At 42.8% G+C, this 12,405-nt stretch overlaps 1 protein-coding gene across 1 annotated transcript in view; it reads right to left on the bottom strand.

The window, feature by feature from the left end:
• Nucleotides 1-12,405, bottom strand: part of LOC147684537 (extracellular calcium-sensing receptor-like) — a 44,720-nt gene that overhangs the window by 31,543 nt on the left and 772 nt on the right. The window contains exon 2 of the mRNA XM_086939697.1: nucleotides 8,457-8,748. Coding sequence (XP_086795823.1) covers nucleotides 8,457-8,748 — 292 coding nt within the window. The remainder of the gene's footprint in view (nucleotides 1-8,456; nucleotides 8,749-12,405) is intronic.

Genomic DNA, 12,405 nt, shown 5'->3' with positions numbered 1-12,405 from the left:
TTACCCAGAATCAGACAATACAAGTTACCACCCGATGCTGTAGTGGCTTTACTGGAAATCATTGAAGAGCTCATTACCCAGGGAGTGGTCGTAGAGACCGACTCCAATATCTGTAATTCACCCATCATTCCGATTCTTAAACGTACTGATCCCAATGCACCGCCAGTATATCGGCTGGTGATTGATCTAAGAGAACTGAATAAATGCATTATTCCACAGTACCCTGTGGTTCCCGACATCTCATCCTTATTGACTGCTATTGATTCAGAAGCGACGTTCTTTACTGTAATTGACCTCAAGAACGCCTTCTTCAGTGTACCTATTGATCCAGAGAGCCAATGTCTCTTCGGATTCAGTTTAAATGGACGAAGTTTCAAATTTTCACGCGCACCTCAAGGATTCACAGAAAGCCCCAGCATCTATAGCCAAGCACTGAAAAGACAACTTGATTGTATCACAATGCCAGTTAACACCGCTTTACTGCAATACGTCGATGATCTGCTGATCACCGCACGAAGTGAGCCCGAATGTGAACAAGCATCACTGACAGTTTTACATTTTCTGGCCGACAAGGGACACAAGGTGTCTCCTTCGAAGCTACAATTCTGTGTTCAGCAAGTTGTGTACTTGGGTCACTTGCTGTCCAAAGTGGGGAGACAGCTCACTCCCGATCGCATTCAGTTAATTGTAAATATGCCACAACCCCAGACACAAAAGGAAGTGCGGGCCTTCATAGGCCTCACCTCGTACTGTAGACAATGGATTCCTCAGTATGCATTTCTAGCCAAACCACTCATTCAGTTAACAACACAGGAGGCAGCGACTTCGACTGTCCTTCCCTGGACTCAGGAACATACACAAGCCTTTGAGGAATTAAAGAAAGCATTATGCCAAGCACCAGTTCTAGCGACACCATGTTACAGCAAACCTTTTACACTTTTTGTTACAGAACGTGAGGGTACAGCACTGTCTGTCCTCACTCAAGACCAAGCAGGTTCACATAAGCCTTGAGCTTATTTTTCAAGCACATTGGATTCAGTAGCCCAGGCACTCCCTGCGTGCTTAAAGTCAGTAGCAGCAACAGCATTAGCAATCAGACAGAGCGATTCAATTGTTTTAGGACATCCATTAACAGTTCAAGTTCCACATTCTGTAGAGGTTCTTTTAAACAGAACCCAGACTCAACACTTGACTATAGCACGACTGACAGGTTATGAGTTGACACTATTCCAGCCACACATAGAAATCAGACGCTGTAGCATTCTGAACCCCGCAACATTGTTACCTGCAATTATGACAGATCCAACACCGCATGATTGCATAGAGATCATTAATACAGTAACAAAACCTCGACGAGACCTAACAGATGTTCCACTGACAAATCCAGACCTGACACTTTATGTGGACGGTTCATGCATGAGAACAAGTACAGGAGAATTAGTGGCCGCGTATGCAGTGACCACTGAAACTGAAGTTAGAGAAACACACCGTATTGACACATTGTCTGCTCAAGCGGCGGAGCTCATCGCTCTGACCCGAGCTTGTATTCTAGCCAAGAACAGAAATGTTAACATATACACTGATTCCCGCTATGCGTTCGGAGTCGTACACGACTTCGGCATGTTATGGCAAGAAAGAGGTTTCTTGACCTCTCATGGTGCCAAGATCCAACACGGTCCCCTCATTCAAGCATTATTAGAGGCAATACATTTGCCCTCGGGCATATCAGTCATGAAGTGTAAAGCACATACTAAGGTTACAGATTCTGTTTCCCAGGGTAACGACCTGGCAGACCAGACAGCAAAACATACAGCATTGACTCATACCCAGACTACTGATGTGACAAAGACAATAGTACCAACTCAGTGTATGTCAGTCAGGGATCCCACCCTAGACGTAATCGATATTCAGACACATGCCACTTCAGATGAAATAAAGAAATGGACTGAACTAGGAGGGATCCAGACAGATCAAGGATGGGTCACAAAGGGAAAACCTGCATGGTTCCTCCCCGACTCAATGGTTCAAATCATGATAAATACAGCACATAGTCCTGCACATCTAGGAGAAAAAGCTATGTTAGACAGTTTACAGAATCTCTGGTACAACAAACACTTACGAGCAGCAGCAAAACAGAAAGTGCGTACTTGCATGATCTGTTGTCAGTTCAATCCAGGTAAAAGCGTCCCTGTAGAGCAAGGTGGATTTCATCCTCCCGATCACCCTTTTGAAGTCCTCCAGATGGATTATATCCAGATGGACCGTTGTCGAGGATTCAAATATGTCCTCGTAGTTGTTTGTGCACTTTCTTGTTGGACCGAAGCATACCCAGTCTCAGATTACACTGCCCCGACCACTGCCAAGCAGCTGGTTCGAGAATTCTTCCCACGATACGGCCTGCCTCGTGTCGTGTACTCAGACAACGGACAGCCGTTCTCATCCGAACTCATGAAACATGTCTCCCTTTTGCTAGGATATCAGTGGAAATTCCACTGTGTCCGACATCCCGAAGCCGCAGGCCTTGTAGAGAGGCATAACCAGACACTTAAGATCCGCCTTGCCAAAATATGCCAGGAGAAAGGGGTCGACTGGATAGTCGCCCTGCCAGTTGCACTGTTCTATATGAGAATGGTTGCACATTCGAGATCAGGACTATCCCCGTATGAAGTGGTCTTTGGCAGACCACCGAATATGTGGGGGATGCCCATTCCTAAGAAAATTACCGATGTTGATTGTAACATGTTGACAGATTACCTTGCCTCCTTGATGTCTGCACTCCAATCATGTCGTTCACAGGTTGCCGCAGCATTTCCTGACAACACTGATGTAAAGCCGCATGATGTCCGTCCTGGCGACATGGTCCTAGTGAGGAATTTTGACAGGAAAAGCCCGCTGGAGCCCCGCTGGAAAGCGCCGAAGACCGTCCTTCTTACTACGAGGACCGCAGTGAAGTTGGAGGGCAGAAAGGGGTGGGTCCACACGAGTCATATTAAACTATGCAACGAACTGAAACCAGACCTTGACTCGCCCACCACCACCAAAGACTGTATTAAACCTAGTGACTTTAAAATACCTGAACGAGAGAAAACTCCCCAAGAGGAGTACCGACTAAAGCTTCGATCTAGCAAGTCAGACAGTTTAATTGTTTAAGTCCTCCCCTAGGTGAATCGGTTAAATAGTTTCTGACATGTATCCCCTAGATCGAGATAGAGAGAGAGAGAGACAATTCAAGAAACGTACATACTGCAAATCACTGCGTAGTCACTGTATAGTGACATTATAAATTATGTTTTTTCTAAGTATTCTGATTATTGTTGCAAGTATACTTCTTCCAATCTATTGCCCTATTTTCAAGCGTGAACAATCTGCTTACAATGTTTCTGCTGAACATTCTTTTAGTGAGTTACCTCCACATGAACTTTCTTATAGACTTGCGCTACGCAACAACACATTCATTAATATGTTACATCATTCCCATCAGACTAATAACGCTACAAACTGCTGGATATGTGGCCGACTCCCTCCCTACCAGAATTACAAGGGAGCTCTGCCCCTCTTCCCGTACCCGTTCACTCACAACGGCTCCTGTGGTGCATGGTTTAAAATAATTAATTCCTTAGATCCTGATATTGCTGTTCTCGACGGGAGCTGGGTTTGGGGAAACCTGAACTTAGTCCTGCTCGACGTCTGTTACCCTGATAAGGAGGGACTCCCCATTAGAATAGGAACTGATCTAGAAAATGAAGTATATGGATTAAGTAATTACACAATTAACCTTATGATTCTTACTGTTGAATCCGAAGCTGCACCAGTTCTGCCCGCTATGTCAGTATTACCAGTCACTGGTGAATTATGTGTCAGGAAGAAAGGTTCAGTACACTTAGGTCATAGTAAATGTACTACTGTGGTCGAATTCAGTGATCATGGTAAATCATCCTTTAAAGCTACCCGTCATTCTTATTTTGTTTGTGGTCATACCGCATACATACGTCTGCCTCCAGATTGGGATGGTACCTGTTATATTGCATTCCTTCTGCCACCTGTTTTTCTAGCCCCTCCTGATTATCACAGAAACACAAATCTAGTAAAGAATAGACTCCGAAGAGATCTCCCGCTTGTCGACTATACAGAAACGGCATGGGAACAGTACACCGATTTTAATAAAGGATTCTTTTTCTTTTTAGGCCCCGTCCAAAACAGTAAATTAATACGTAGATTAACTAGAACCCTTGAAGCTGTAGTACATGAAACTGCCTCCGTCTTAGGTAACCTAACAGAGGAGCAATCTGCCATGCGGGTTGTTGTCCTTCAGAATCGTCTTGTTATTGACGTCATCTTGGCAGATAGAGGTGGAGCTTGTAAGGTCATCGGGTCAAGTTGCTGTGTTTTCATTCCAGAAAACGCGCCATCTGTATACAAAGCTATTACACGTCTTCACAAAATTGCAAGTTTAATACATCAGAATCCAGGCACCTGGACTTGGTCCGGTTGGTTCTGGACAACGTTGTCCGCTTGGGGATGGAAGATCCTATCCTTCTTAGGCGTTGGCCTTGTCATAATATTCAGTTGCTGCCTGTGCCTACAGTGTGGGCCGGCGATATGTGGACTGTGTGCCACATCGTGTATTGAACATTCCAGTTTTCTCTCAAACAGACAACGGAAGAGAGACGAGCAAATTATGTTACAAGAACAAACTGATCAATTCATGATGATCGATATATCATGAAGGGTCCGTAGGGAACAAGGAGGGAATGAGGAAATATAAATTTTTGGTCAAGTTATGTTCCCTATCGTGTACCCCACCGTCTCCATGTACGAGTTAAAGTGCATGTAACTTCCCTCCTGTGCCAGCTATGAAGACGCAAATACATTTGCGTCCAACGTTAACATGTCCTCTTTCAGACCCACCCTGAATGGGTTGGATAGTCCGTTCCTAAGTATGCTATGCCAACGTCTTTTTGTAGTGTACTTTACATGTTTTTTCAGCTCTGGCAAAGTAGGCCCAGAATTTCTGCCATCGAGCCTTTTTCTTCCTTCTGACTCTGAAAGCCCAGGCTGCCCCCGTACCTGTGAACTCTGCCTTACTTCCAGCGCGGCCCGCCACGCTTGGCTCGGCCTGCTGCCTGCCAAGACTGACTACAACCTTCGAGTTATCTGTTCCGCTCCTCGAAGATACATTCCTGCCTTCTAGTTTCAGTAAACATTCCCCAGCTGCAGAGCCGAAGGGCCGGCCTGTCTCCGTACAAGTAATTCATAGCCTCTGTTACCATGCTCCCATGGAAGGCCCATGCCCCCACGCTTCTCATGCAGACATTCAGGCGCTTATACACGCACTCACAGTCAGTATAGAATAGCTTCTGCCCCAGAGACCTTTCCGCCCAGATAGCTCAGTTCCTAAACATCAGATATCAGATATGATAGAAGCACAAGTTGATCTGACATGCCAGACTTCTGTCTCTTTCCGTCAGTGTAAATGTCAAGCCCCCTGCACCCTCCAGTTTCACGCCAATCACACGTCATGCAGCTGCGCGCGCATCCAAGCCTCCGATTTCTGCTGACATTGTAACATTTCTGTTTTAGTGCCACCCACATGTGACACCTACCAGTGACGTTTCTAGAGCACACCTCCAGTTACGCCTAGTCCACGCCTTATGATTACGTACTAGTAACACGTGGATGCTGTTATCTTGTCTACTCTCAGCTGTTACGCCTACTATATTGCTTTCTATGATGTAAATTAAGTATATAAGCTATGTATTGTCAATAAAACATTGCTCTATCCCTTCCTGAACCCTGTGTGGTTGCAGGAACATGATATCCAATTCCGGAACGATTCCTTTTTAAGGAATAAAACCCCTAAGAACTCTAACACCACGGACTCTGTTTTCTTTCTTTCCGATTGAGTTATTATTGATTAAGTACTTACCTGCATAGAAATTAAGATGGTAAATTAAATATTTACGACAAATGGGTAGGTGGATTGACAGGTGAAAGAACGTCTTAGTGGCTGGATGGATATGTGAGAGGGTTGATAAGTGGGTTTACAGGTGAAAGGATATGAAAAACATCAACAGAGGACAGAATGTAAGGGTGAAATAGTGGGTATCAATGGGCGGATGGAAGGTTGAAAGGATAATAGATAGATGGAAGATAGAGGTGTGGGCTCACTTGCATCACCTGCTTGGTACCATCAGAGCATTTATGGGAAAGTGGGGGTATTTTGTCAGGCTGCAAATCATTCAATCAATCAATCAATCAATCAATACAATTGTAGAGCGCGCTACTCACCCGTGAGGGTCTCAAGGCGCTGAAGGGAGAGGGGTGGGGGGTGCCGCTATTGCTCGAATAGCCAGGTCTTGAGGTGTTTCCTGAAGGTGAGATGGTCCTGGTGATATATATAGTGGTTGTAAGGTGTTTTATGCAGATTTGCATTAAACATTCACACTGATTCATGGATGCTTCACTGAAAAGCCAAATGAAACTAAAAATTTAACATTGAAGCCTCTTTAAATACTATCTTTAGGTGTGCAAAAGAAGAATATTCCTTTGTATAGGACTGACTTATTGTAAAGCGTAAATAGGGCGTAATGGTGGTAGAGAAGTGATGACTTGATATACAACGACAGCCCCATACAATCCTGCCAAAGGAAGAAAAAACACTTCCCACAGACAAAGTCCTTTGTCCACTGTCTGGGAGCAATCCATATTTCACTACCGCTTTAGGTTTCAATAGAAAAAATCCTATTTCTAAAAGTGTTTTTTCCTCAATAGTAATTTATGTGTATTAAACCTGACTTTCCAATTAATTTTGATTTTAAATTGACTCCTTGAATTTTTTTCTAGCTCCTTCCATCCCTCAATGTGAAACAAAGTATTATAAGTTGCTACAATGTAACCCAGTGTTTTTCTATGTGAGAGCCAGCCTTGCTGCAGTGAAAAACGACATTAATCTCTACATGCCTAACTTTAAAGTACAATCCATCCTGTCTTATTAGAAAATAATAATTACTTGTGACGTATAGGTATGAAAAATGAAGGTTTAGGCCTGTCAAGAGGGTTATTTTAAACAGGTCGAATTTGCAGTTTAAAAACTGCCCAACCAGGCTTCAGTGGCAGGTCTGGAGACATGCTTAAGGGGGCTACTACAGTGGGTAGCACAATGAGCGATGCATCCCACTAGGAGCATTTAATTTACTGACCCTGGGTACAGGTAGAACCATATACTATGACCTAACAGAAAATTAGATGTATACTAATTGCACAAGCACTTTTTTACTTGTTGGCAAGGGTAAAGTGTGCATAACTATATAGCCAACAAAAACGGATTCAGCAAGAGAAGGCAAAAAGCTAGTGGAATACCATGCAAAAGATGATCATTTCCAACATATTTGATTTAACTGTGTTTGAACTCTAACCTTCCCGGTTCACATGCTAATGCATTCTGGTATTTGTAGGCTTGGCTACTTCACACACCATGGACAAAAAGCACAGCAACTGATAAATGCAGTATTAGGAGAGGAACATATGAATTACAACCACAACAGTCAACATGTGAAAAGGTCAGACCTGTTGACTTTGACGAGACTTGTTTTCTGCATCAGCAATAGGCCAACACACCACAACCCTAAAGAAACAGTATGCAGCGGCATTAGGGGCTACTACATGGGGTCAGTAGATCGCAATTAATAACCACAAACAGGGTCTACTTGGTAAAGGAAGATGCACACTAAATTTGGAAAAATATAATTTGCCTGAGTGTTCCAAAAATCATTTCTGTCCATCATACACATCTGTGTCTTGTAGTGTAAACATTTACTTTGATGATATTAGGATGGGGACTTGATTTAGCAGGACAGTAGAGAACCACATATTGTAAATGTGATGATATGGAACAGTTAACTAAAAACATATGAAAGGAACGACTGTGACTGAACAAGCTGATAAAAAATACAGGATGGGACACGTTAATAAATGTTAGCCCTCACATTGTGTGCAGTGGAATACAATGCTTTTATAGAACATGTTATAAATGCTGTGATGGCTGTGGATCACAGTTGGAGTAACATCTTTAAGTTCAAGGCCAGTTCTTGGTCACATAAATGCTAGAAAATACATAGTGCTCCCTGTGCTAGCACAAATAACAATGACAGTCATATCTTGCAATTGGAAACCAAAGTGGTAAATGCATAAGGCTGTGATAAAGTGAATACTACAGTAAAACAGAACAGCAATCCAGGATAGGTAATAGCTGACTATCAGGGCAAAAGATTGCAATGTCAAGAGGGGCAAAGTCAATGTCAAGGGTGGGGTAGTGGGACATAGATTTGGAGGACCCAGGGCATATGGGAAAAGCCTTCATCATTAGAAAGGATGTGCCCAGACAGTTGAATACCATGTTCCATGGAGAGTGATGCAAAAAATGAACAGTAGTTGAACATGAAAGGCCCATAGCATACCTGGGGGAACCTGCTGATCCCAAGTATTCTTGCCATAGGAAGAGCTCCTGAGGACAGACCATCTCCAATAAAACCAGCCAGCTTGGGCCTCAAATGACAGCTGTAGTTAGGAGTGGTGTCCTTCCCACCTGACAGCTGCTGCAGGGTGCCCCGGATAGCTGTCACCTCTGAGTAACAAGAGTCATAAATCCCAAACCCCAGTGTGGTGTTAGGTAGGAGATCAGGGCTTCCATTGATTTCATTGAAGGCATAGACCATGGCAAGGACACTTTGGTAGAACTCTGTATGAATCCTGTACATAAAGAAAAACATGCTTCAACACAATTGCTGGTTAAGTTTTCATTTCTGATAAGTGTGTAGTAGGAGGTGGGGGAAGGGGGGAGTCAACAATTTAATGAATTAGTTAAAACAAACACCTGTATGCTACAGACTATTATAATTAGCCACAAGCTCATATAAATAAGAGGAAAAATAGATTTGAAGAAATATATGTACAAAAATAACATGGGCTTCTAAAGGTCTCTACCAATCAAAGTCTAGCAACAGGCTTTCAAAAGTGAAATAAAATTATTAATAATCCGAAATGCACACATGCTTCTCATTATGTTGGTTGCCCTTATTGCCAGGTAAGAAGGCACCATCGATGGCAAAGAGACCATGACTGCGCTAACCTGGCTGAAGCCCACACATTAGTCTAAAATCTGTAGACTGCTGGGGGTCAGTAGATTACTCCTGCATCAATACACGTGATATTGAATGAGCTTAGTTTTCATCCTTCAAGCTCTAAAACACATTTCCAGCTGATATTCATTGTGTTTCTATATTTATTGGCTTTGTTATGGTTTATCTTCTACAAATGCTAAGAAGAGAGAACAGTGTGATATCCCCTACCTATTTCCCTGCACAGATTGCACTCAAGCACACACTTCTTCAATTTTAAGATAAGTCTCATGTTTGTTAGTCCAATACCAACCTACAGACCGGCACACTTATCAGGGTGGTGCCATCCATCTGTTTATTTTAAAACTACAGAAGCATAGACAATAAATCTCTGCAGACTTTTTCCTAGTCAGCCCAGCAATGGGGCAATCAAAATTGTGAGGTCCCAAATAGATAAAACTCTTTGGTTACGCTTTGCAAAAAATATATTTTATGTAAGACCTCAAATCTACTTTGCACATATTACCATACCTACCACCTTGTAAAAGTCCAGGTGGATGAAACATGTGTCGACTGCTGCATTGTTGGACAACATTGTTTGGAAAACTTGCTTTTGGAGTAGAAAAAACTTTGTGGAACATCTTGATCTCCGTGGACTGGAATTGATATTGGACTAACAAACATGAGACATCTTACGATTGAAGTAGTGTGTGCTTGAGTGCAATCTGTAGTATTGATATTGGGCACAAACTTTGTTCTCAAAGTGTGGCCAAAATTCCACCAAAGGTGGCTGGGTACGGAGCATGACAGCACCACGAAGTGAACATAAAGTGCAAAATGATGTTTAAACTATTGCCAATGACTATTAATAGATGTGTAGACATTGGGCCTAGCAACCAGATGTTTATTTTCTATTTCCCTGCACACCTGGGGAGAGAAGAGCATACAGGTGTAACATGGCTGTTACATTTATGTCAGTTGTTCGAACGCGCTGGTGGAACTAGTCACTCCATATGACAAAAATCAGATCAATTAAACATATTGACCTAATACACTTTCTTTATTGTCCTATTTTATTGCATTCCTAATTTGCAATTTCTTACAGGTTTTGTTCTTGCTTATGTGCTGTTTCTTCTTGTACATGGCTTAATTGCCAAATTTGTTCAGCTAACAATTATTTCTTTCCAATGTCCCTTTCTCATAGATGTGTTATGGAACACAATGTGAAACTGTGCCTATTAGCCTTTTCTACAGGAAGTGAGGAAGAGTGTGCATTTTTAAGGGAAACAACTCTCTCCTCCACTTCTAGGTTCATATTAATAGTTGCAAGCCATAGGTTCTTAGGAAAGGCTTGGAAAGGTCGAATGGAGTGAGGCACATGTCAGCTGGAATATTGTGGGAAAAAATCAAGGAAGAATAACCCCCTCAAAAAGAAGTTATCGGTCATGCCCTGGAGAGACAAAACATTTCCTTATTTGACAAGATTTCCACTCAAGAGCATTAGAAACAGGCATAACAGTTTGCAGGTCCTGAGGAAGGTGTACTGGTAACCTTTTGCTGTTTTAAGTGACTGAAGGAAGTACCCAGGGAAAACATAAGTTCCACCGATTATTACCCCAAAATACCCAGCAGACTATAATGTTTCCTGGTATTTTCATAAAAATAAGTCACACTAGAGGAGTTAAATTTATCAGTAGTGATCTCCAGAGAAAGTGGAGTCACTCCTGAGTAGGCTGTAAAATATAAATGAGCCAGGGCAGATCACAGATGGCCACTAAAGGCCTAATTACCAGTCTGGCGGTCTGAGGACTGCCCGACTCGTCCTGGCGCGGTGGTGGCGCATCAAGCCACTGCCTCACTGGAAGGACCAACTTCTTGATTACAACTCTGGCAGTCGGACCGCCCTGGACCATTGGCTCTGGCAGGGAACCACTGTTCGCTGGCATAGGAATGGTGGTCAGAGGGGCAATATACTTGACCGGACCGCCACCATCACTCCAAGCATATTACAAGTTTCCTCTCAGGAGGCATTTCTTGGCGATTCCACTGCTATGAAAACCCTGGGGGAGAGGAAACAAAGGAGGCCCTACCGAGCCCTTATGCCTTAAACATATGTGGGTGCATACAGGGGGACATAGCGTGTGCACATAGGTTCCAGCACGGCATGGACTTTCGAGTCCATGCCTTGCAGGAACCTTCTAGTGAGACCCCCATTGTGGTGCCTTTTTAATGGCACTGCCGCCATTAGAAAGGCACCGCCCTTGAACCACCAGTTCGACCGCCTGCCAGACTACAAAAAAGTAGTAATTTGAGGGTGGGGGTGCGATCTTTGACAGAGTGCTGTTGAGGAAGGGCCGCTCTGCCTACATGTCGTAATCAGGGCCTAAGGGTATTTTTAAGTCCACCACTCTTGAGCTGCAAACTGAAACTGTGCAAGACAGACAAAAAGCAGAAATGAGAGGCAAACCTTACTAACCAAGAGTAAATCCAATTAAATCCAATTAATCATAGCTGAATGACTGTGTGGGGTAGTAGCCTCTGTCTTAGGTGATTTGTTTCAGCTTCAATTAAATATTTTTATAGATTTTATAATGTTACAGACTACAGAAACTGCCTTTGGTACTCCAAGTACTTTCTGACTCTAGATTGTAAAACTCGATGTTTCTGACCATATAAGAGAATTAATTTTTTAAACAAATTCATATTTTATCACTTCTAAGTAACTTTTCAATCTCTAATGTAATTGTTGACTAAACATCATAGAAATAGTTAATGTCAAAATTCTTTGTAAATATTGTACAAATTTGTGTTCATTGGAACTAATTCATGTCTCAATCATCTTGTGGCCTATACCACATGTTGACCTTTCAGTTTTTTATTTATTATGGCATTTCATATGTTGTAAGGTTTTGGCCAAATGTGACTTATGCTGATTGTTTCACAGTCTATTACCTTGCCCATGATTCTGGGCTTCCTTTTGTGATTGGCAGTTGAGAGAAGACTGCCAAAACGAGGCAGATGCTCCATTATCCAATCCCAAGGACCAGCACCACATGCAAAGAGATAAAGGGACCAGTAATATTCAGAAGGTGGGGCCGCCTCAGCTGGCTTCTCCTTTCAAACCTTTATCTGGGTGGCAATGGCCTGCAAGCTTTAGAGAATCAGAATGTATGCTCTCTTAAAGAGTGGTCTTCCAGCATTATATTACCTTTGCCAACTGCCATGACAGCTTTGGCAGACAGGATCAGGAAAAAAAGAACAAAAACTTTCAGAAATTCAGGTTCTTTGT

The sequence above is a fragment of the Lissotriton vulgaris genome, chromosome 10 (assembly GCF_964263255.1).
Source record: "Lissotriton vulgaris chromosome 10, aLisVul1.2, whole genome shotgun sequence".
Classification (NCBI taxonomy): Eukaryota; Metazoa; Chordata; class Amphibia; order Caudata; family Salamandridae; genus Lissotriton; species Lissotriton vulgaris.
The sequence above is the reverse complement of the archived record's forward strand: the minus strand, read 5'-3'. Positions and strand labels throughout refer to the sequence as shown.